This window comes from Mchenga conophoros, linkage group LG7, assembly GCF_057382185.1.
Source record: "Mchenga conophoros isolate Kocher_MC1m ecotype Shallow Benthic linkage group LG7, M_conophoros_male_GT1.1, whole genome shotgun sequence".
Classification (NCBI taxonomy): Eukaryota; Metazoa; Chordata; class Actinopteri; order Cichliformes; family Cichlidae; genus Mchenga; species Mchenga conophoros.
In genome coordinates, this window is record NC_140532.1 from 11,185,183 (window position 1) to 11,209,903 (window position 24,721).

Below are 24,721 nucleotides of genomic sequence, written 5' to 3' on the forward strand. Positions count from 1 at the left end.
TCAGAGATTTTGGTCCATATTCACATGACAGCATCACATTGTTGCTGCAGATTTGTCGGTTCCACATCCATGACGTAACTTTCCCTTTTCAACTTTCCACCACATCCCAAAGGTGCTTTACAATTTGGTGGATTGTTATGTTCCAGAAAGCAGTTTGAAATGATTAGAGATTGTAGTATGGCGTGGTATCCTCCTGGAAGCAACCATCAGAAGATAAAGACACTGCAGTCATAAAGGGATGGACATGGTCAGCAACAATACTCAAGTAGGCTTTGGCATTTGAACAATTCTCACATAGCACTAAAGGGTTTAAAATGTGCCCATTAACTTTTAATCCACTATTACTACACTACCACCTGTTGATTTACTATCAAATCAAAGCAATCTGGCTGTTCTAGTTAAACCTCTGGCATTTTCACACGGAGAACAGAGAACTGTCGCTGTCTGGATGTTTTCTCATTTTAACCATTCTCCATAAACACCAGAGATGACTATGTGGAAAAATCCAATTGGATAAGCAGTTTCCTTAGTACTCAGACCAGCACCAACAAATTCAAAGTCACTTAAATCACCTTTCTTCCCTGTTCTGATGGCTGGTTTCAACATCAGCAGGTCGTCTTCATGACATCTACATGCCTAAATACACCGAGTTGATCTACGCTACCAAGCAGAGGAACAAGCATACTTAGTTTCTCCACAATAATTTTAATATAATACGCACGTTTCTCCAGCAGAGGGCGACAACTAAACACCCTTTTCAGCAACCACAGCACCATACGGTAACTGAAAAAAACTGCGCCGCTTCTCATTAGAAAACATTGCAGTACATGTCCGGAATTTTACGATTGTCAAGCATATGTGAGTTTTTTTTTTAATTATTATTGTTTTTGTAATATGTTTTTGCTAATTTTCATATCATATCACATATTTACGCAACTAAAGGACTCCATTACTATAATACATGTAGCTTTATTTGAAAATACAATGAGAAGCAAGCATAAGTCAGCAGTTCCTTTTCCCAAATAAAGATCAGTGATGCTGCTGTTTATAATTCATAGCTCATAGTATTTATTGCAACGACATCGTTAATTTCGTTCGTAAATCAAAATGTAAAGGAACAAGGAGATAAAAAACAACCCGCTTTCATTCAAAATGAAAACTAATTACAAATATCCGCTGGAGTTAACCTTAGTTAGGCTCACATGTTCCCAGTTAGGGGATGCTGTGCGGTATGGATCGATAACCACGCTCCTTGCACAGCGTGTTGTCTGCTGCGTGTATTGGATGAATGAAAGATAAAAGCACAACTCAAGTCCCCGCTTGACTACATGTCCATGTCGGATTTTACTTTTTACCCTACCCGTGACGATAGTGCGCAGCGTAACCTATGGTACAGCTCCTGAGCACTAAATAGACTTCAAAACACTGAACGTCGTCCCCTGTATGCCAGAAGTCCTGCAACCCTTAAAGTGTATTAAATCAGACAGTTTCATGAACAGAACAGTGTAAAAGATTTCTACTCTGAACCATATGAAACATTGTCACACATAAGAGTCGTCAGCTGAGTTACTCGAATGTGATCCTTTCAATCTTAGACAAATCTGCAGTGACCTGCGAAAAGACGAGTTTAAAAGCCATAAAAAATTAAAGTCCACATTTCACTTCATTGAGCAGACCTGCCGATCTTGTTTTTAGCCCAGCAAAATGCATATTATAAAGGAAAATATGTAGGAAATATAGCTAGTATTAAAAATTAATTTCATCACCTGTCAGTACCTCTTATTACAAGTGAAATCCAACGGTGATAAAGGGTAACTACGAGGATGTTAGTAACCAGTGAAACCACCCAAACATAATCTAATCAGCTAAAATGAAGTGAAACATGCAGTACAATTATTCACTCCCTCCTACAACAAAGAAAAACATATTTATTTAGTACATCATTCACAAATATTTATTTACTTACCTTTTGAAAAAATTATTATGAACAAATCCAGAGGAGTAAGATATGTATGCATATTTAAACTAAACAGAAAAATAAGATGTGTCTGTACTTGGATAATAAAACAAAGGCAAAATTCTTCAGGGCTAAACTCTCACTGTAACTGTAAACATTGTAATCTTTTGACTCGCTCTGGAGCACAAAGTTATTCAGTCAACAATGTGCACTCTTTGAAGTAATCCATCTCAGATAACATGATTTGTGTGCCAACAACGTTATATTTTATCCCACCTAATTCTTTTTACAAAATGTAAAACTTCTTTAACCTTGACTGAGATAAATGTTTCAAAGCTCTGTTAGGCAAAGGACACATTAACTGACAATAAAAAAAAAATAACTTTGTGCCTGTTCCTCTGTCCTAAAAGCCAAATTCTTACACTGAACTAACCTTCAGATTGTTACACAAAAGAACATTTATTGCTATACCACCTTAAAATAATGATTACAAAAAACGACCTAACTGGCATTTAAAAACAAACCACCTTTTCAGTTATTGCCTCACAGACAAAATGCCCAATTTATATAAATATGTCACAGATACTCATTTGTCTTCATTACTGGAAGAGTAAAAAAAATAATGTGCTGGAAATCTGGTGAGATGGGCGAGAGCTGCCTGCAGCCCTCAGGTTGAAAACCACTTATGTGGCCAATGTAATTCAAATGACTGGGATATTTGAATTATACAAATAGGATCAACTCAGGAAAAGGTAATAAAATTTGTTTGCTTCTTTTAAAAGCTAAAGCTCTACAAGAACTCCACTGAGTACTTCTGTAGGATGCAGGAAATATGTAAGAAGGACAAATAAATAAACAAACAACACAATTTAATGTAAAGAATTGACAGCATCAGAAAAATTAAGGATTAACCAAAATAATGTCAAAGCAACCCAGTGGGAGGAGCCACAGATGTTTCAAATATTGTAAAAAACGTAATCTAAAGGTAGGACTAGTGGTTTTAATGATCACTTTTAAATATTTAAGATCTGAAACAGCCGCATGAACCGCTTAAGTTGTTAACTAACAGCAGAAACGAAATATCTGACTAAACCTAATGATACGCATATGAAAGAGTCCACTAAGTGACATGAAATACTTAATTAAGTAGTAGTTAAACAATTAGCTAATGTATGACGGAATTAGTGGCCCATATTGTGGGGTAAGGTGTATTAAATAACATGGGAGTCACTGTTCTCAACAATGACATGAAGTTTAGAAGCTGGGACAGCAGAAAAGTGTTCCCACTCACATCCGGCTGGGGTGTGTGTGTTTTGTTTGGGTTGCCCCGTCGTTCGAGACACGCCGGGTCTAAATCCGCTCCGTTTTTTGTATCCTGCTCCCGACCACCTTATCCGTAACACTTTGTGTTTCTGTGTGAGAGAAGCCGACTCTTGTTTACAGCAGCGATTCCACGGAGGAGCGGCGGAGACCCGTAGTGTGCTTTAACCGAGGGCGGACCGTGGGATTTCAGCCTGTGGATACACACGCGACGGGAGTTTTTCTTTTTCTCTTTTGTGCGAAGCTATAAAGGCAAAACAAGAAACACTCTTGGAGAGCAACTCCTTAGACATATTCTCCCTCCCCACTCCAGCCGAGGTCGTCTAGCCGGAGAGCTGGAGACCCATTCTCTTGCGTGGCACAAGTCTGGTATTTTCTTTCAGTTGCAAATCCCGACTGACGGCGGAGATAAGTCGGAGCTGAGGGGCTGAAAATTTGCTGATTTTTTTTTTTTTTTTTAAAGCAACTTCTCATTGCGAGCCAGGACTGCTTGGTTTGGGGGGGTCGATAGACCCTGCTGTTTGAATAGCATACGGAAAAACAGGTTTTTCATTCATTTTTCAACCTCACAGCCACCACCCCTGTGGATCTGTACGCGTTTTCAGCCCACCACCTCCTCACACACACTTATTCACACGGGGGATTCTTGTGAGCGACACTGGCTTTAATTTATTATGGTGGTAAAGGCTGCTAAGATTTAAGTCTGATTTTTTTTTTGTTGTATTAACGGGCCTGGTCGCGCTGTGTAGGCTACGCGCATGCTGTTTTTAAGAGATGGAGAATGAAGATGGGGATTGCCATCATTTATTCAGTAAAATCATGGCTTGTGTGCCATACCAGCCAACGTCAAAGCATCCTGTGACTGGCAAAAATAGCAGAGTGTTTTAGTATTCCACCCCCCAACGTTTAAATATTTTTTGTACACATTTATATATATGTTTAGAGCAAATCCAGACAGATAAGCGACCACGCATCAGGATATCAGAAGCTTTTGGGCTACGAGGCACTTGTTTTCTCTTTTTCTCCTTTTTTAAAATTTTTTTTTAGTGAGAAGGCTCTGATTTATTGAGCTGATGTGCACAACTTAAATATTTTTACTTCCTTTTTACTCTCATTATTTTTATTTTTTCTTGAAGAGGAGAATAATGTTCAGGAACGTAAAATCAGAAGCACCGATGGGTGGCCCGATCTTGTTTTGGGGTCTGATGCTGTCTGTCTCCACTATCTGCATATGGTCCACATATGGAGAGAGTAAGTATTTAGTTCTAATCAATATTGTTTTTATGAAGAACATGTCGCTTGAGCAGGAATAGGCCTAAAGGCATAATTTGCTTTTGTAACCCAGTTTAACCTCTTGCATAAACGCCTTTTTCCCCCACTAGTGGAGGATATGCGTTAGCTGCAATTATTGTTTTTATTTGCAAAATAATCAGAGTGAATACCTGTAGTTGGACAAAACGATGGAATGCGACAAAACCGACTTGTGCTCCTTACTTATGCTATCTGAAGAGGACCATGTGGTATAGCTGCCGTCAGTTGATGCGCGCATTTAACCAAATACAGTCACTGTTGTGCGTAATATCGTCTTATTTGATGAAACTGTCATGATTATCGAGAAACGCGTAAAGACATGGAAGCAGACACCGGTGTGATTTTTGACATTAGACATCCAGAAAGCACGGGATGAAGCCAGGGAGCTGAGCTGAAGGTTACTACGACCATGTGGCCATTTTACATTTCGTAGTGTGGCGTCGCTGCGCACGAACAGCCAATTATTTTTTAAAAAAAATCTGGCGATCCCTTGACTCTTAAAATGTAAAATGCCAGAAGAGTGCCTATATATCTAAATATAATTTAAAAAAATAAAAAAAGTGAAACATTGTTACATTTGTATAGATCTGTGCACTGTTAACTAATGAAAGTATTGAAATACAGCAGCGCCAGACACATAAATCCAGCCTTAACAGCGTGCTCTTTTGTAAAACGCAAGAAATGTCCGCTGACGTTATACTAACCATCCAAATAACGTTGTAATTTTCTTTGGCATGACGTGAAAATGTGTGCACTTAATGCTAATTAAACCTTAAAGGCGGGGAAAAGTTTAAAAAAAAATTAAAAAAATCAAAAGGGTTTGTAGGACCCAGTGTATTCAGTTTATTCCCAAGTATTCCGTTTTATAAATGGCAGGATTTCACAGGAGTCTGCCCACTTTTGTTGCCTTTGATTGATGTAAAAGTTTGTTTTCATGGTTTAAATTTAGAATAGGATGATAAATCATATAAAATAAAAACTGTTTTTGTTTATATCTACATATAAATCTAATCTGATCTAATCCTGTGTAATGTACTGAGAGCTGCCACAGTCAAGGCTGCTTTTTGCCAGTGCTAAAATAGAACAGCTGATCAATGGGGGTCAAAGAGGGTTCCCTCTCCAGTCCCTGGCTGTATGGAGTGTGTTTATATCTAATGGCTCATTGTCTTGGTTTTCAAAGGCAAAAGTTTCTGCTTCAAATGCACAAAGAAATTAGTTTTTGAAAAATAAAAAAAAGGAAAAACTAAAGAAATTGAATGATAGAGAGGATTAAGCATTCCAGCTTTTTGTAGTAAAGCTTCTTGTGACACTTTGCATCAAGTTTCCCAGATTAAACAGAGATAGTCATGGAGTTCATTTCGATTTTTTCCCCTTTAGTTCAAATCTTTATTTCTTTGGTGGTGTTTACGCCAATAATCTGAATTGTAAAAAACTTTCAGTTTATCATATCATCATGATCTGCTGTTCGTATATACATTAAGTCTGTTTGGCACACCCATCACCACAAGTTGCTCTTTTGCCCGCCTCACATCAATTGCATCTCTCTGCTTTGAGCCCATCAATTGTGCTTGAGTTGAATGTGTTTGTCAGCTACGCTGCATATGCTTTATATCTTGATAAGTAAGGAAACTGATAGTCTGACCTCGGTTTATATGGAAATGGAAGAAAAATAAAAGTAACACGGTAGTCGTACCACAGTCATGTTCTCCCCCTCTGAAGGCCACAAGCACATCTGAGGGTTGGAAGATAGGCAGTTGCCCTCAGATCTCGGCTCTCTGTGGTGCATAATACATCAGAACTCATGGAACAAAGAATTTCATAACAAAGGCTGCGGACAACATTAGAGATGCAAATGTATCACTCGAGGATGATGTTTACTTCACCGGGTTGTAGAGGGACAGAATTTCCAGTGCTCCACTAGGGGGTAAAAACCTTCTTTGCTCTCTTCATTTCTGTAATCTGTCCATACCAATAAAATGCAATTAAACTACTTTTTAACTTTCGCCACAGTAAACTTTCCATGCCATGGCGTCGAAATGCGCAGCAAACAAGTCTCTAAAAGTCTAAAGGGAGTGTGTGAGGGCGATAGAGACTCGGTGTTTGGAAATAGATTGTGCAAAAATACTCTTGAAAGAGAAACAGACTCGGTTTTGTTGATTGGAATAGTAGTGAGTTTGTGAACTGTTTTATTGGCTTGTGCTGTTCGCACGGAGTGGTCTCGTATGCAGACTGATGCGCTTAACTTCATCACTTGGCACCACTGCTATTAGAGTTATAAATAGATATGTCACTGGCAAAAGTGGGGTCGTGTAAGTACAAGCACCCGCTGTCCTGTTCCGTGCGGGTACACCAGTGTTCCTGTTCAGTTATTTATGAAAGAACATGTTGCTTCGGAAAAAACCTGAATGACGGAATAAATAATCAAGCATCAGTGAACACTGTGTTTGACAGGCACCCCTCCTACTTTTCCCTTTGGGGTATGGCATATTTGAAGTTCAGCACTCTTTGTCATGACGGGGTAAGTGGCTCAGATATGATTGCTGTCACTCTGCTCTAAGGTGTACTTTGTGGTTACATAAAGCCCCCCCACTTCCTTTAGGTCTTCCTGGAGACTGGGTGCAGGAATGCCTAGTCACACTGCACCAAAAGAGTGTGACAAGCGTTCACAGCCCTGTGTTGTGTGCACACATGCAAGTTTATTGTGCAGCATCGAGTGTGTACTGCAGCAGGACTCAGCGTGGCAGCCTGAGTCAGTGGCGTGCCCCTGAGTAAGGATGTAAAAGTGTGTCACTGGGCTAGTTTGTGAGAGTGCAGTCAAATGCTGGCCTACCGCTCCTCCAGGCTGCCAGCTGAGGTTTACAATGCTTAATTAAACACTTTATTTCAAGTGGCATGTCACTGGATTTGCTCAAATGCAGTATCCGTCCGACTGCACATACATCATCATTGGCTGCCGGTTTAATGGTCCGTAGAGTATTTTACAATTTGCGAGATGATGATTGCAAATGTTAGCTCTTCTAATGGATGGCACTCGCTTTATCAGTAGAAAGCTGTTTGTTTAAAAAGAGTGCTGATCTATCCTCCGTGGTGCGGAGGATCCCAGAATGTCTACAAGAAGCCTTTTCTATACTCATATTAATCTGTTGAGTGTTAAACACTAAAGATCATAACACTGCATTTTACTTTATATTCCTTTACGTAGGTCATTTTTTTTATACATGCAGCAGACCAGAAGGCTGTAGAGTGAAGCTGACAGTCAAAGAACTAATGAAAAAAGATATATTTTTAAAACTGTATTTTGGGGCAAAATCAGGTGAACATTTAAAATACTATTACTTTAGGTAACTTCAAAATAAGTGTCCAAAAAGGTGCCAAGAGGTGAGACATGAACTTGAAACCTCAAAGTCATTGTCTTTTAATACAAAAACAACTGTGCCTGAGTGATCTTTACCACATCAGTGTGCAGTTCCCCTCGGTTTCGTAGTCAGGTCTAACTTTCATGCTCGTCACATCTGGTTTCAAACCACAGAGGTGGTGAAGGCTGAGGCCGTCAGCACTAAGCTCCATCACAAGAAGTGACATCAAATTGTCTACATCCATCTTTTCCAGACATTAAATCAAAATCCTTCGGATGACATTTTTCTTAGTTTTCAAATTCTCTATAGGTTTTCACACTCCCTCCTTAAAGAAATTACATCACTGCAAATTCATATTGCTGTTTTGAGCATGTGCAGTGTGTATGTAAACACAGCCTGTTACCTCTTGCCCTCTTCCCTCATTCTGGGTGAGGGGGAGTGCCTGTCTGAGAGTTGTTGTGATGGGTAATGTTACCATTTGGGGTTTTGGTGAAATCTGAGCCACAGTGATTGAAGTAAGGTCCACTGAGTGGACACGGTCCACAACACTGCTGGTCAGATGACTTCCAGTATGCTGGGGATTAGAGCCAGTTGATGTGGCAGGTGTGAGGGGATAGGACAGCAAAGTGGCCAACTCCTTCACCGTTCGAACCTTTTAATGATCATACTGATTTTATTGGTTGAGAATTCATATAATTTTGGAAAAACACAATTTCAGGAAGTTGATCATTTGCTATAAGCGCCTTTGGTTGCTAGGCAACCCTTGAAAATAAAACCAGACCCTTTATGATTGGCCTTAAATGAGAGGGAAATAGGAAATCTCAGCTAACCTAGGCTCAGTATATATACACTAATAAAAGTGGTAGTTAACACGATATGATCAACATGGGCTTTTTTCTGGAATTCAAATAAGAATAAAAAAATGCAGATTTTAAATAACAAGAAGTGCAGAATATTCAATGGAAGTCAGCAGACTGGTAATTGAGTGTTTTAAGTTGTCTGTTAAAGTCTGCAAACATTTCTTTCTGCCCACATGCTCTGTTTTTACAATTTCCTTTAAGACTGTCGTTCTTCTTCCTCTTTTTGTGTTATAATTAATGATTAATCCACAATGGAAACAGTTCTATGCATCCCTGCTTGCACTTTGCACAGAGCCCACCAACAACTTTATGTCAGTAACTGCAGGGGTCACAGAGTTTTCAGGACCCTTAAAATCGCTTCAAAATAAACACAGGGAAGAGGAGTCTTCCCTAATAACCTTCCCGGAGTTTACAGCTGGATGTCTGATAAAGGATACAGTTCCAATACAAGTGTTTTCCCAGAAAGCTCAGTTTGTGGCCTTTTGATAAACAGCACGGCATGTGGTCCCAGATTGCTATCTCATTTTTTTCTCTCAGCCAAAACCGAGATGGCGTTTATTTACGTGTGAGGTATGTTTACTGGATCCGAATCTGATTTTACGTGAAGCTGAGATAAACGGCAGCCACTTGCCTCGATTTCATTCGACGGGGACACGTTTGACCGTGCACGTGCTTGTGCTGGTGTGTGCGTGTGTTTGTGTGATGACATTTCCACAGAGAGACAGGGCAAGGTTTATCAGTCATAAACACGAGCCGATGGATCCCATCACGCTGTGAAGATATGTGTGTTTACTCAGCAGTGTGAAGAGCAAAGATACACGGGAGGAGAGAAGGAGACGCGTGTTATTTGGGGTTATCATGTTATGTGGACGCTGTTGCTGAAATGTATCTGGTGTATGTAATAATGAATAAAGGATTTGGCGTCTTAATCTTATTTAAGCATCGTTGTCTTCGCAACAAATGAGCTGACTGGCAAGAATCGGAGAATCCTGGAGGCTTAGTTTGAGGCAATGTCTTTCTCGGTCTTTTTGCAAGGAAATGATTGGAATTCCTGGTACTTAACATGCCTAATGAGTAGAACAAGGGAATCGCAAAGAGGAAGTCTGTGTAATTCCTTTCATTTTATTCTTTCTGGCTTTCTTTGTGAGCGTAAATCTGCTTTGTATCGACGGCACTCAGAAAGACATTTACTGCATAGCGGTTTCTGTTTGCTGCCATTTTACACCAGGATGGCCCCTGATAGCTATTCTTGGCAGAAATCTTATCCTTCCCTGGCCAGACGCCTCCTGATTTTATTAATGCCCCCATCAGGAAGTGGAGCCTAGAGTTTCTCTTTACTAACAAACAAATTAGTCTTTGTATTTGAGTGGCTCCACCCCTCCTCCCTCTTTCCCCCGGCTGCTGGAGAAGCTGGAAGAAAATTCTCAATGAAACAAAGAAGACATGCAGCTCGATGGCTCATGAGTGGAGCCCAGGGGCATTGGTGTTGATTGGGGAAAGCAAATACTATTTTCTACTGGAGTAATTGTTTCCATTCTAAATTTGGACATGTGAAACACCCCTGCAGGAACAAATATAGCCCGTTTACCCCCATAAAGATTACAATTTCTATTTTTGGTAGAATAGCTTTAATGAAGCACATCAAACATGGCTTTTTTTCCCTTTTTTTCTTTTCAGAAAAACAACCATGAGTAAAGTGAAGTTAATATACTAACAGAACTATTTGTATGCTTGTTAGATTTCTATGTCATTGTTCTGTAGTCTAGAAAAACAATCTGGAGGCATAGTGTTCGTGCTGGGAGTGGAAACTGTTTAGCTCTTTTCTTTATCCTTTAGCTCTCAGTAGACAGTGTTTTGACAAGACAATGAAAACATGTCTGTTTGCCTCATTGGATGGACACCGTCACCGTGTTGCTCACGGTGACGGTGTCTTAAGCGCCTTTAAGAACATAACAGGTTTAACCTAAGAGCTTGTATGTCATTGCATTTCCTGAGCTGATTGTTGAACCCTCTTTTAGACACTGTTAAAAAATATATATAAATGCAACTAGAAGATATTCTGATTTCATAACGATTTAACATACAATGCAAGGGAATTAGTTGTTCTTTTTCTGAGATTCACAGAAGATTTCTCTTAGGCTTTTTGACTGACAGTTGATTCCCAAACACTGGTGTATTTACCCCAGAGAGTACTTGAGCTGCTGTATGAAGGAATGTGAAAAAAACTATATAGAGAAAAATGTGATTTATAGTCAGTTTCTCTAAAATTAATCACTAAATGGAACGAAATAGTCAGGGGAAATGGGTAAAATATGGATGTTTGAATTAAAAATGGACTATTTTAACTTCACTGGAGTAAAATGTTAAAATAGGTAAAATTAATATATGAACTGATTAAATAGCTAAGTTAAAAAAAAGACAATTATGTGATAACGGACGAAATAGTTGGCTTAAGAAAACTGGTGAACAGAAAAACAGTGAATTGGTAAACAGATTGATACATTATGAAATGATTAAAAATAATAAAAGTTTGAATAAAGTTTGCAAAGGTGCTGAAGAAGTGAGACTGTATAATCTACTTTGAAGCATTTACCTTTCTTGCATTGGGCTATTCAAAGGGTATTCAGTGTGCACAAAGAATTGAAGACAATGTAGGATGTTACCTGAACAGGCAAGTACAGCAGATGTCATATCTAAGTCTAATCATATACCCAGGATTTTCTTTATAAATTTCCTTTGTGTCATTATAGGACCAAGAGTTATTTATTTATTTGTTTGCTTTCTTCTTTGACTGGCTGAGCATCTATTTACTGTCTTGTATTTTATTTTCATGCTGATTGATGACTGTTACTTGTGAAGTAACTCATGACTTCCAGTGCTCCATGGAAGCATGTTTTTTTGCTTTTCTAACAAAACCTGTCGACACCTTGTCGCCTGGGGACAGACATGACTAACTTGGCGCATCCAAAACTGCATACAGCATGTATGTAATTGCATGTTTCACTGCGATAAGGTTTCCCTTGGTGTAGTTGCTGTTTTGCACAATTAATAGGATAGCCGATTATCGTCAATAAAAAATGCAGTTTTTTTTATTGTGTGTGTGTGTGTGTGTATGTGTGTATGCATCTGCCTGCCTGCCTCTCTGTCTGTTTGCATATGGGGGTGTGTGTGCGGTGTGAAGGGATGCTCCAGGCCTTGTGGTTTCAAGTGCTGTTTTCCGAGAACAGAGAAATAGCTTATTTAAATGTTGGGGTTATCTGAGGTGAAGGACCACATGTCTTCCAACGAAATGCAGGGTTTTTGTCTGATGTGATACAAAAGATGTATGAACATGTTAACTCTCGCACTTTATTGTGAAAGTAAGCGACTGTTTCTCTCATCACCCTGTTCACCTCAGCTGACCTTGGTAAGAACCTCTCCCCCCGTGTCGCACTTAAAAACTCCTTTCCTGAGAGAGCAGTGAGAATAAATTAATTTCTTTCATGCAGCTTAGGAACTTGGTGTAAACATGCTGTTTTTCCTATATGAAAAACTGCCAGCAAAGTACCAACTTTACTGTACTAACAAGATTATGTTTCAAGAAGATTACTTACGTGGAAATCTTTTGGCATACACAATCTCCAGGCTGTATTTCCCATCGAACACTGCTGAAACTGTGTATATGATGCATATGTACTGTAATACTCTTCTGTTGTTCTTTTTCTTTGTTTCTCAATGAAGAAAACAGTAAAGATTTTTTTTCTGTGTGTTGCAGTCTGTGGCCCGGATATCGACCTCCGAAACGACATCGATCAATTTAAGCGTCTTGAGAACTGCACGGTGGTGGAGGGCTACCTGCGCATCCTCCTCATCAACGAAAAGACCAGCAACAACAGCCAGCAGGAGGACTTCCGCTCCGTCAGCTTCCCGAAATTGACCGTCATCACCGGCTACCTGCTTCTGTTTCGTGTCTCGGGCCTCGATAGCCTCAGTGTGCTCTTCCCCAACCTGAGCGTCATTCGTGGGCACAACCTCTTCTACAACTACGCCCTCGTGATCTATGAGATGACCAGCTTAAAAGACATTGGGCTTTACAACCTGAGGAACATCACCCGTGGGGCCATGAGGATTGAAAAGAACCCTGAGCTCTGCTACCTGGACTCGGTGGACTGGTCATTTATTATGAATACTGAGTTCAACAATGTTATCAACGGGAACAAGAAGGCAAAGGAATGTGACAACGTCTGCCCGGGGATCATGGAGGATAACCCTCTTTGTCAGCAGACGACGTTCAATGACAATCGTAACTACCGCTGCTGGACCTCCAACCATTGCCAGAAAGGTAACCCTGAACTTCTTGGTAGTTTTCATCATGGCGATGTTTGAGCGATGCTTTGTGCTGCAGTAGAGTAAATGCGGACGTGGCTTTGATCTAGCTCGGAGGTTTCCAGCATCACAAACATGAAGAAATTGTAAATTTCTTCACCAGTGAACAAATCCCATGAATCTATGCAGTGTTTTTCCTTCATTTCCGTCAGGCAGTCAGATTGTCCATGGGCCAGTGCAAACATTTCCTCTCTGTTCGTTACAGAGACCTTGTCTTTAGATCAGGCTATTTGTGGAATGAAGGATGGCTGCAATATAGAGCACCAGGTATTAGAGAGGCATACTCAGTTGAGGTTAAAGTTGCCCTGCCAAGAAATGAGGTAGTCTACCTGTCTGGACCATGTCAGCTAAATATTTGCCTGAGGGACATTTTGCGATTTATGAAAAGGGGTATATTGAAAAATAAGGGGGGGGAGGGTAATTCTTGTTTAACTTTGGCCTTGCGGTAGGGTCATGCATTTTTTAACAGTTCAGGGGAGGGTCATATTTTTTTATATTCATTGCATTTAAATTCCTTCCATTCTGTAGAGTTGAGTCAGTTCATTTATGAATATCTGATACTTTGTGCATCCATACAGCAGGCGGGTGTAGCACCTTGTGGTCACATTACTTATCTTCACTGTCTTTTTCACAGATTTTAGAGTGTGAGACAGTTTGTGCTTTCAGATCAGAAACTGGGACAAGTAGATCTTCCATCTCATGCCTCTTCAAAACAACTCTGTCAACCACTTCGAGTCTTTATAGGCCAAAAAGATGAGCAAAGAGGCTTTTTGGAGGAATTTTATGTTGTTGTTGTCTAACACATTTCACCCACTCTTTCCATGAATTTAAGTAATTATTGCTGTTTGCTGTTTGGTACTGGAGGACACTTATATATTCCAGCAACTACTTTGTCAGGTGTTTCTGCCTGCCTGCGGGCAGATGATGTCACAAAATGCACACAAAACTATAAGGGTGTCTAGATGGGAGCAACATGAAGGCTTAGCTTGAAGACTGATTTGGTCCAACATTGTCTCTGGTTTGAAGTTCAGTTACAGGTCATGAAAATTTATTCAAAGTTGGAGTCAGGTACACATTTACAAAAGGGCTCATCGATCTATGCGTCAGAGGTTTGAGTTTTTTTAACCATCTGTAACTAAAACTAGCACATGATGACATTTTTGTGTGAAAACAGTTTTTTTTAATATTCCCCCTGCCCATTTTTGAAGGCATCTGTGCAGGTGCTAGGATTAGTTTGAAGTCACAAACACCCCTGTCCTTCATCCCTTCAGGGAACCTCAGAATAAACAGTGGAAATCAAGCTTGCTGCGTTTTCCTATTGACCAAGTCGATCTCTATAGGAAAGCAATGGTGTTCACTGTGTGCGTTTTGTGACCTGCTGGTGCTCCCTGTATGTTATCAGCCCTTTGATCAATACACAATGAAAATGAACAAGGTTTTGTATGGTTGTCTTTGTTCAAAAACATTGAAATCTTAAATGGGCATATTTTACAAATACCATACATAGTAAAAGGTGCAAATCGCCTGTGATGACTTTTTAGTCACGTCTGTTCTTCCCACACTAGCTGCTATGTGGGGTTTTGTGGTGAAACCCTCTGTTGTTCTCACAAAGCGGACTTGAGAAGCAGAGCCGGAGCATTGTTTGAACCAGTTCACTTCTCTCAGAGGCCCAGGCGAGGTCAGGGTAAAAGCATTCATCTAGAAGGCCTTGAGGTCTCAAGGCTGCAGATAAAGGGTCTGGGTTTAGCTACACAGTGGTAAAAAAGGAGGAGTTACTGAGGCAAAAATAAGATACAATGAAGCTAGAGCAGATCTGTGATGTCTTGTAATATTCCAGGCTTTGTGCCTGTCTTTGTTTTTATGAAGGTTTGATGTGTCTCTCCTCCCCGCTTAAGATTCCTCTCTCCTCCTTCCTCCGCCCCTTTGTATAATTGCCTTGTTTTTCTCCAGTACAGATGTTCCTTCAAGGGCATGCAGTGGTATTCTAGTCAATACAGCCCGGTCTCCTCTTTAATTACACAACATGAAGAGGGAGTGATGTCTGCCTAGCTCACTGCTTTGCCCTCTGGGCCTTTCCAAATGTTTGTCCGCTCACCAGATACTGTTTCCCACACCAGGTTTGGGTGAATTAGACCAGGGTTTCTCAGAAGTGAGCTTTAATATGTTGCGTTACATCTGGATTTACTACAGGATGGACGTGAGTAGGAGTGACTGTGCAGAGAAGTGCAGATTGGAGCAGAAATTCTGGGTGCCTTTTAGTGGCAGGGAGAGATGCATAGAGAAGCTGTTTACAGGAGGAGGGGCATGGAGGGGAAATGTCAGACAAATGTCAAGTATACAAGCTCAATGCCAATGTCTCGCTGAAGGGCAGTGTACAGAGTGTTGAAAAAGGCCCCGTTCCTCCCACTCATCTATAACCCCCATGCTTCCTCGTATATCCTCTCTGCCTTCCTCATTGTTACTCCCTCCTCTTTGTATATGTTGTCTGTTCTCGTCTTCCTAACTGTCGTTCTCCACTTCACTTAGCCTCAGTCTCATCTCTGATTGTCCTTGTCAGTTGTTCTGCTGGTGTTTCGTTTTCTATTTTCACCTAACTCTTTTCTGCAGGGCTTATCAGGGGCTGTTAACAGCTCCGGCTGTCAGATATCTCTTCATTGTTTACTTGTCAAAAGGCACTTACTCACACACATGCACACACACACACTGGTCAGAACCACCAAGCTTGTTTGGCGAGACCCTGGCTCCTTCCACGCTGCCAGCTGCTTGCTTTGAGTTATGGGGGATCCCATGACTAAAGAAGTGTGGCCTGCTTCAGATGTCCTCCTCAGGTCTCTGTGTTTGCTGTAGACAGTCCTGCTTTTTACTGGACCTTATCCAAATCCGCATAGTCAATAGGCAGTTGCAATTAGGCAGATGAACACTAAGCATGCCGCTGTAGTCACGGCTGGTCTTAGGGCCGGCTAGTCTTCATAGCTCCACTGGGAGGCACACACTCTCTTACCCGCTGGTTCTCACATAGCTCACGTCTTTATGCAATAGAATATTCATTTATGGTATGCTCAGCCTTGCAGGCACTCCGGTCTGGTTTCTCAACCTTAACTTACCCTGTCTAATTTAAAGCAGCACGTCTGCCATGCTTTATTTTTATATTAACAAATGCACGTCATAATGATTTATTTATTGTTTTTAAGAGTAGTGGGACATTAGGGTAAGTCAAAACTTTAGCATGAGGAGACCACAGACTTTGCTCTGGAGCCCTGGCTGTTGGGAGAGCTTTGCACCAGTCTCGGAGACTTTGCATTACTTTGCATTTAGTAATATGTTTGCTCTCTCTCTGCCAAAGACCTACTTGATATCTCTGGCCTGAGTGCTCTGACCTGAATCCACTTCAGAACTGAAGTGGGTTTTTTAATAAAAAAACAACAAAACAAACCCCCTCCTAAAACCACTATTTTACTGTAGAGCAAGGTCTCACAGGCAGATACGATCTAGTATTCTTCCTGATGAGTAATAGCCCCAATGCTGTTAAGTTTTCACAAATCTTCCCCACATATAATAGAAAGAGCAAAATGAATCATTCTGACTGTGGCATCCAGTCGGTCTTATCTAAACGTGTCAAAACGGTGCCATTTAAAAATAAGTCGAAAGTGCTTTTTTTAAACAGCTAGTCCTGTAGTTTGTGAAAATGAGTAAACAGTATTTTTTTTCCACTAAGGAAAATATAAAATGTCACAAAGCTTGGGTTTCAGACGGTGTTAGGTCCTTGAGTATTTGAAATCTCAATTCTAATGGGCCTCTGGTCTCTCACAGTGCATAATGATCATCTCTCCACCAATAATTATAACTCTGTGGTATGCAGTGTTTGAGTCTTTCAGTAATAGATGTTTCGCTTGGTAAATTAAGAGGAAATGACGATAATGTCAAGGTTGCACGTTTTATCAGTGCTTGCACCTTCTTTATCCTATTGCTCCATGGAAAAATCCAGCAGATGGCTAAGAAAAGGACTCGGAAGTTGGCCCGACTTCATTTTTGAGCTAATGTTATGCCTTGGATGTTCAAACAATGATTATTTAACACCTTAGTGTTTGCAGGGATTTAATCACCACCTCTCCAAATTCGCCCATACCTGGTGTTTTGTAAGAGTATGGTTACACACTGACTAGCCAGTTTACTTTTGGTTGTTTTCCTGGCTCTCTGCTGATTAATTTCATTCAAATTTCCTGGAAATAACCACTCATTAAATACATTTGTGCAAAGTGGTTCTACGGTGGGTTTGCAAAGAATAAACTAGATTTATTGATCTCTACACCTCTCGTAACATGGAGTTAGTAGAATTGTGTCTGCCACTTTAAGTATATAAGGTAGACATTCCTGCTGGCTTAGTCATTGCAGTTGTGAGGGGATAAAGAGGGGGGAAATACACAGCAGAGGCTGTGTGCGGACTACACATGGAAAGCCGTGGAGAAACTTTATGTGCTATTTCGAATAATAAAGTTTTAAACTGATTTGTGTGTGTGTGTGTGTGTGTGTGTGGTCTGTTTGGTGTATGCAGCCATTGTTGTGTAATATAGTGAGCCAAGTTCATATGATTGTGCCTTCCCCCTTCTTTTGTTTAACCAACATCCAACAGTAGATACAACGAAGCTTTTGAATATTTAATGGCTTCTGGAGCTTATCAAAGTCCTGCGGTTACAGGCACAGGAAACAGCTCAAATACCAGTCTTGAGAATCCAGTGCTTTCCTGGGGGCATGCTCAGCACCATGACAAGTTCCCGTACATCCGCTGTTTCCACTGGGCACAAACTACTTGCCTGCGCTTTGCTCCAGTTTGTACAAAGCTTGGGCGGAGTGCCAGCGCTGGTGACAAAGTGAGGAGAGTCACTCACTCCCACCATCCTAAAGCCACCAGACTGACCATGGAAAAGTCCCATCTGTCTTGGTGTCTCCTGCCATGTTCACTATATCACTGTATCACCACAGCTCCTGCCTGTGTGTGGTTTCTACCAAGAACTAAAAGAGAATGTAGTCAACATACTGCAACCCTGCTGGCACACTGTGCATGGCCCCTATTATTTCCCATGAGATCAGGATACTATTGATTCACAGTGTTATAACTCCATGGTGTCACAAAAATAAATGCATTAAATAGCAAATAAAGCTCCCTTTACAGCAGCCCTTTGTTTTCTGGGTTCTCAGATGTCTCTTCAAACCAAGGACAAGAGAAGCAAAAACAAGTTACTAATTGGTTTCTTTGCACGTGTGTGTGTGTAATACATGGGAAAATATATTGTCTTCTCTGAATTTATCAGGCATAGATTTTTTAGATTTTATTTACTATATTGTCTTCACATTTTATTTGACTTATTGAAGCACATTTGGCAGTCAGTGGTTATGTTAGCATTAGATAAAAGAATAGTTTAGTGAAATTGTTATTTGCTTTCCTTGAGGCAGTTTATTTGCTGTGGCACGTTTACAGTGTTTTTAATTGTTGACATTACATGATACACAGTGCAGCTACAGTATATAAATCATATCTGAATTTCTTTTTTTGGCAATACATCATTAGGTTTTTTCTGATAGGATATTAATTACAAGCAGTTGACGTGTCTTTCTGCGCTGTCATCCCATCTAAATCCTATCACCCACCCTCCCTTCTCCTCTTTCGCCTCTCATGGCCTTTGCGACATTTCCCACCATCTACGTCATATTCATAAATGTCATGCTCAGGGCCCGTTTGCAGATGATATTGGTGCATTAGCCCAAACAGAGACCTTCTTCACCGAGTACCCAGAACCTGAGCCTTGTTGAAGTAAAACTCAACTTGGTTACAAATAGTTCTTCTGCTCAATTGGTTTTATTGGTTGCCTTTGGACTTTCGAGGGGCTCGTGTTGCGATTGGTCAGAAAGGAATTCATTTTTCCTCAGACTTTAATGTGTTTTGAGTTTCATGCAAAGACAAAATTGAAACGGATATTATTTCACTTCGCTGTTTGGGCCAAGAGTGGTGAAAAGCCACAGACACGTGTTGACTGCTCTTACTAACTTTTAATGTCAACAGCAGTGTCCCTCTCTGTTATTTAGAACCGGTTGCAAGTTTGCAAAGTTTCACCGAGTCATGATGACACGGCTGTACAGTGTGCTATTGTCCATGTATGAACAGCAAGGCTTATTGTCTATTAATGCTTGACTCTGTGAGTTTATCCGACTCCTGTCCTCTGTGGCCTACAAAGGTCTCCTCTCAAAGCACTGACAGATTAGATCCGCTTCCTAGGATTGCTTGATTGACCAAAATAGGACCTGTGTGTCTCGCTGCCAGGCTCCAAAGAGACTGACTGACATACTTGTACTCACATCCAAACATACAGACATATGCTCTCTTCTCTCACGTGCCATCGCTTTTGACAAATTTTCCTCAACTTGTGCCCACTGTGACTGTATCTGCTGTGTTTGTGCATGTGTGTGTGTGTGTGTGTGTGTTTGTGAGTGAGAGAGAGAGAGAGAGAGAGAGAGAGAGAGAGCCTGTGTAAGTGTCAGCCCAGTGTGTAATGTGTTTCCAGCCTGTTTGATGCCTATTTGAGCCACCCAGTTCCTCTAGTGTTAGGCTGCCTGCTGGCTTGTGGCTGCGCAGCTCAGGAGCTGTGACTCATCCTTTGCTCTCACTACTCATTCATAGTATTCATAGTATTCATTCAATACTATAACACCCCCACCCCACCCCCAGCTCTGTGGTAGGTTCCCCTCAGTCCTGCTCTAAATGGCAGGGCGGGATGAGGGCTATCGCCACCTCTTAGCGACGCCTCTGTGAGAGGTGCGAGAGATGAGTGCCTGTGTCTGCTGCCTGTGCCTGCCTTCGGTGCCTTAACTGTGCCTCTGTCTGCCTGCCTGCCTCAGCTCTATCCCTCTTTATAACTCCGGCCACAGCAGCCATTTACTCATGCTAGGCTGACTTGGCTGTGGCTCCTGGGAGATAATGCGCCATGCCTGCAAGTAAGCTCAGAGCATGGGTTAATTCCACAGTGGGGGAAAAAACAAAATCTCCTGCTGACAAATCTCTCCTGCAGAGGTGAGGATGTATGCTGGCATGCCACAGAGAGAGAGAGAGAAGAGTATCCTTTTTTTTTCTTGCCAGAATAGTTAGGTAGGTTCACTCAGGTCACAGAAACACTGGTCCTCTATTCTCTTCCCTTTAAATGTGTGGCGAGGAGACCAAAGGAGGATCTGAGCTACTCTTGTCTACCTTCCTCACCACACATGGCCAAAATGTGTGTGCTTCTTTAAAAACTGTTGGCCTCTGTTTGTTTTCTTCCATTACTTCTATAAACTATAAAAATATAAAACATGTATAATTACTAAGAGCCGTTTTGTATCCTGCAGCTGCTTAACTAACGATGAATCACGGATCCTATGGTTGTGTTCGTACGTGTCTCTTTTGTGCGTACGCTATCTCTAAAGGAGATATCGAGCAGGCCTCGGCGTGCCAGTGGTGATTTGCCGTCTGTTCTTTTTCGGAGCATGTGTACAATGAGGAGATGAAAGGACATAATAAAATTACAAAGGAAACCTCATGAATTACACAGCTAGATGAAATGCCTCTGACAACCACACACTTCCCTTTCAGGCCTTATTTCAAGTTCCCTATTTACCAGCATGAGGATTTAGATTACAGAAGTTTGGATAAGGTTGGCGCTTTAAAAAATCTTCCCCATCTAATGTTCGGTGTCAGCAATCGATGAAGGAGTCTTAACTTGTCTAATGTCATTAGCCTGCTTTCTGTCAGTGGCTTAGAATGACCTTGACCCTGTCTTTTGCCTCCCCTTCCTCTCTTCGTCTTGTTTGGGTGAGATCTCCAGAGTCCAGTGCAGTTGTCAACGCGCAGCCTAATGGGCACAGGTGGCTGGGGCTCCTCTGCCTTCTCCAGCCCTCTTGGCATAGTTCTCTTGGCAGACCAGCAGCTCCTTGGCCATTCGCCTCAATGGGCCACTCCAAAGCAGTAATCACCAGCTGGTGCTTTGTTAGCATCAGGGTGGCCCCCAAGATGAATTATGGCTCTCAACTTTGAATTATGGTTTCTTCTGAAATCCAGCAGCGTGTGAAGTTCCGATCAGGATTCGCTGTATTTCCTCCTCCGGCAGGCGTGGATGCAAAAGCAGTTTCATTCATAAAAGCTTTCAAAGAGATGACATGTCACTAGATCATCGCTGATTTCCTCCCAGTTACTGACCACAGCAGAGCAATGTCCGAGAAGGGGATGTAGAGTGCGGAGGATGGTGAGTGTGTGTGTCTGGGGGGGGGGGGGGGGGGGGGTTGTTGGATGAAAGAAAGCTCTGCAGCTGTATTGCACTATGAAGCAGTCAGACAGCGGCTTGTTACTGTGTCAGATAAATATAGAGGTCTCTAGAGCTCTGCACTGCAGCTCTATCTCTGCTCGCTGCTTAAAGGAAGGGAAAGGCCGCGTCACCTGGGAGATGCCACTCTCCTCATTCATCCTCACTAAATTGGCTTTAGATTTGCAGGACATTAAAGATTATTGAGAATCTGTAGGGATAGGGTGGGGTATAAGGTGAACCACAGAGAAGGGCTGAAGTTAGGCACAAGGTACGCTTTAATGTTTTATGCCCACATACTGTCTTTTCACAGAGCTGTCATCCGACAGCACACTTGAGCTCAGTAGCTGTCATGATTTCATCCATAGCACTTACCGATTTCTTATGTTTATTGGCTTAAAAGTTAAGAAAATGGTGAGTGATGGCTTTGCTAATTCAGCAGCAAGTGCGCCAACCGACCCGCTGTGTATGCGTGTTTTGGTCCGAGCGCGCTTGTGCATCCTCCTTATAACAGCCTGGCTCATGAGGTCTGCTGATCGAGCAGAAAGTGCAGCCTGTTGGGGGTAAAAGAGGAGGTGCATTAGCTCTCCTTTCATCTATTTCATCCTCTTCTGTTTGACGAGCGCACAGTGGTTGATAAGCGTCCAGCGCGCCTTTGAAGTCCCAGTCGGGACTTCAGTTCAACCCTGCCACCACCACCCACCCCCATTACTGCGTCAATTACAGAAAGGCTTTGCAGGCCTTGTTTGCACTTGAGTGTGGATCAGGCTCCTCCCTGTGGCTGATAAACATACAGTCTCCATGTAAACATCACCCATTGTCATTCATATTTTATTACTCACACTCGTTTACTCAGCGTAGGCGCTCCTCTGTCATCCCAGCTTAAGCTTTTGTTCTGTTGCACCTCTGCTTTTATGTATGATCTGGTTTTAAAAAAAGTGCTTGGCTTTCTTTGGATGAGTAAGTCAACGTCCATTGTTTCACCCCAGCTGGGAAAAAAAGACCCTGCAGGTGTATTCACTGAGTTGTAGTCTGTTTCTCAACCCTTCTGAGAAGTTGCTCTGTCCTATATGTACTGTTGTTAGCACTTTTCCAGTCCAGGCATGTACTTGCTTGTAAGAAGCTTGTTGTTGCATTCCACCTACCTCCCTGCATAATATATGGTATTAACTTCCAGCCCTTTTGTTTGTGTCTCCCTTGGTCTGCCTGTGTGTGAGGTAATGACACTGATGCTCGTCTTCAGACAAACCCCTCAAACTTTGGTTTCCTTGGAAAACAAAAACTCCCAAAATTAAGAGAACACTTGGGCAATTTTTAACTTTTACTCTTGGTGTGATTTATAATCAAGATTTTGGATTCCATTTACTGTTTATATTGTCACTTTATTTGCAGCAAAAGACACAATGCACTGTTTGTCAGTAAAGATTTTCACCTTCAATATTCCATTTGTCAGGAGCTGATGTGTAATTTATGTGTTCCCTTCACTTTTTTTTTGACCAGTATATATTTTAGTGGGTAGGAATGAAGCCTTAGTGTGGTGCTGGGGAGGAAAGACAGGAAAAAAAGAGCCATAGTCCAATTCAAACACGTTAGATTGTTGCTCTTTCTGTACGTAAAAATAGCCTCGCATAAAGCAAAAGGCCACATTCCTTTTCATATACGCGAGCGTTACATCAGTGGAACTTTTATTTATTTTTCTTTGGTTAGGATCAACAAAACTAGGAAATCTTTTTGTTCCTGCTGTTTTGTTCCTGATTGTTCTAAGAAGGCAGGGCCTTCAATGGCCGTTGTTTCCACTGTATGTTTTATTTACAGTAAAGATTTCAGAGTGTGTTTTCTTCCCCTTTGTCTCTTTTTCAAAACTGCAAACGGACTTCCTGTTTAGGGATATCATAACCGCTGAATTCGAGCTTGTTTTGAAATCTGTCCATTAACATTTTTTCCCCCCCACAAAGAGCGTTTTTCTTCATAACAGCATGTCCTTCAGTCAACAGCAGCTTTTTAAAGGACTAAGATTAACTCAAAATACTCGGCTTCGTGTTTAAAGTAAATGTCAAAACCACCACCTCCAGATGTGTGTCATCTGGAAAATAAACCGGGGACCAAAGATGGATGAGAAAGGATGTGTGACACTGCCTCTCGGCATGTACTGTACCTACTGTATGCACTGTATATATGTACGTGCTTATAGCGTGCTCAGACAAAAATAGCTTTTGTTTAATTAGCGGTGTGACGTGCATGTTTTTGCTGTGCATATGTGAGTCATTCATCTGCACTAAGGAACAGTTTCCTCAGGCTCAAATCGACGCATGTAAAGGTTTCTTTCCCCTTTCTTCTGGTTCATGGCTTCTTTTTCTCAGATTAGTGGTTCATTGTGTTTACATCATCGCCATTAGAGCTGGGTTAGGCAACATGTTTTTAGCATCACGGGAAGAAAGAAAAAACGGAACAGCTTTTCAGGATATTGTAATTGAAACATTTTGAGAAGGAACTAGAGCCCTGTATCTCCTCTTCTCTCTGTTTTCAGGCTTTATAAAATCCAGCCTGTGACAAAACACTTTAATCGATCGCAGGTATTTTCAGACAAGAGTAGATGAGTCGTACAAAAGTTATATAAAGTGCAAAACATTTCCACAGAAAAAGTGACACAGGGTCAGAGCAGGTTAAGCGTAGGTCTTTCCTGGAAAGGCAGCGTTTGAATCCAAAGTGATGCCGTTAAACAGGAGTTTCATGAAGCACTGTGAAGATCCAGCGTGGTGACTGCTAGGGAAAGGCCACCCAGTGACGGCGCTTTCAGGCTGTAAGAGAGAACAACACCCACAGTAAGATTTTGCTCTGTGGTTGGTGAGTGTCTCGGCTTGCCCGAGGTGCATCACAAGGTGCTGAACTCATGGCTCACATAATTCATTTTTAAAAACATAATAAATATACTTGTGACACCCGCAGGCACTAAATGACGCAATAAAGAACTTTTCCATCTCTAGACAACTTTGGGATTTTGCACAAGACAAAATGAACTCAAAGCTAATGAATGTTACTTCGTCTTCTATTTTTCCTTTTCAGATAAATTATTTTACGACATTTTACTAATTAGGGTTTTTTTTTTTTTAGCCTTTCAGTCACTCAGTCGACGCTGACCCGTTTCAAATTGAAGTAGAACAAAAACCTGCTAAATGTCTGTTTTTGTCCTCAATGTTGCTGTTTCATTTTTAATTTATAGCATTCTGC

The 24,721-nt window shown here is 41.3% G+C and overlaps 1 protein-coding gene across 1 annotated transcript in view; it reads left to right on the top strand.

Annotated features, from left to right (window-relative positions):
• The first annotated feature begins 3,404 nt into the window (after positions 1–3,404).
• igf1ra (insulin-like growth factor 1a receptor) overlaps positions 3,405–24,721 on the top strand; it is a 71,349-nt gene continuing 50,032 nt past the window's right edge. The window contains exons 1-2 of the mRNA XM_085282080.1: positions 3,405–4,528; positions 12,559–13,125. Coding sequence (XP_085138206.1) covers positions 4,423–4,528; positions 12,559–13,125 — 673 coding nt within the window. The 5' untranslated portion in view covers positions 3,405–4,422. The remainder of the gene's footprint in view (positions 4,529–12,558; positions 13,126–24,721) is intronic.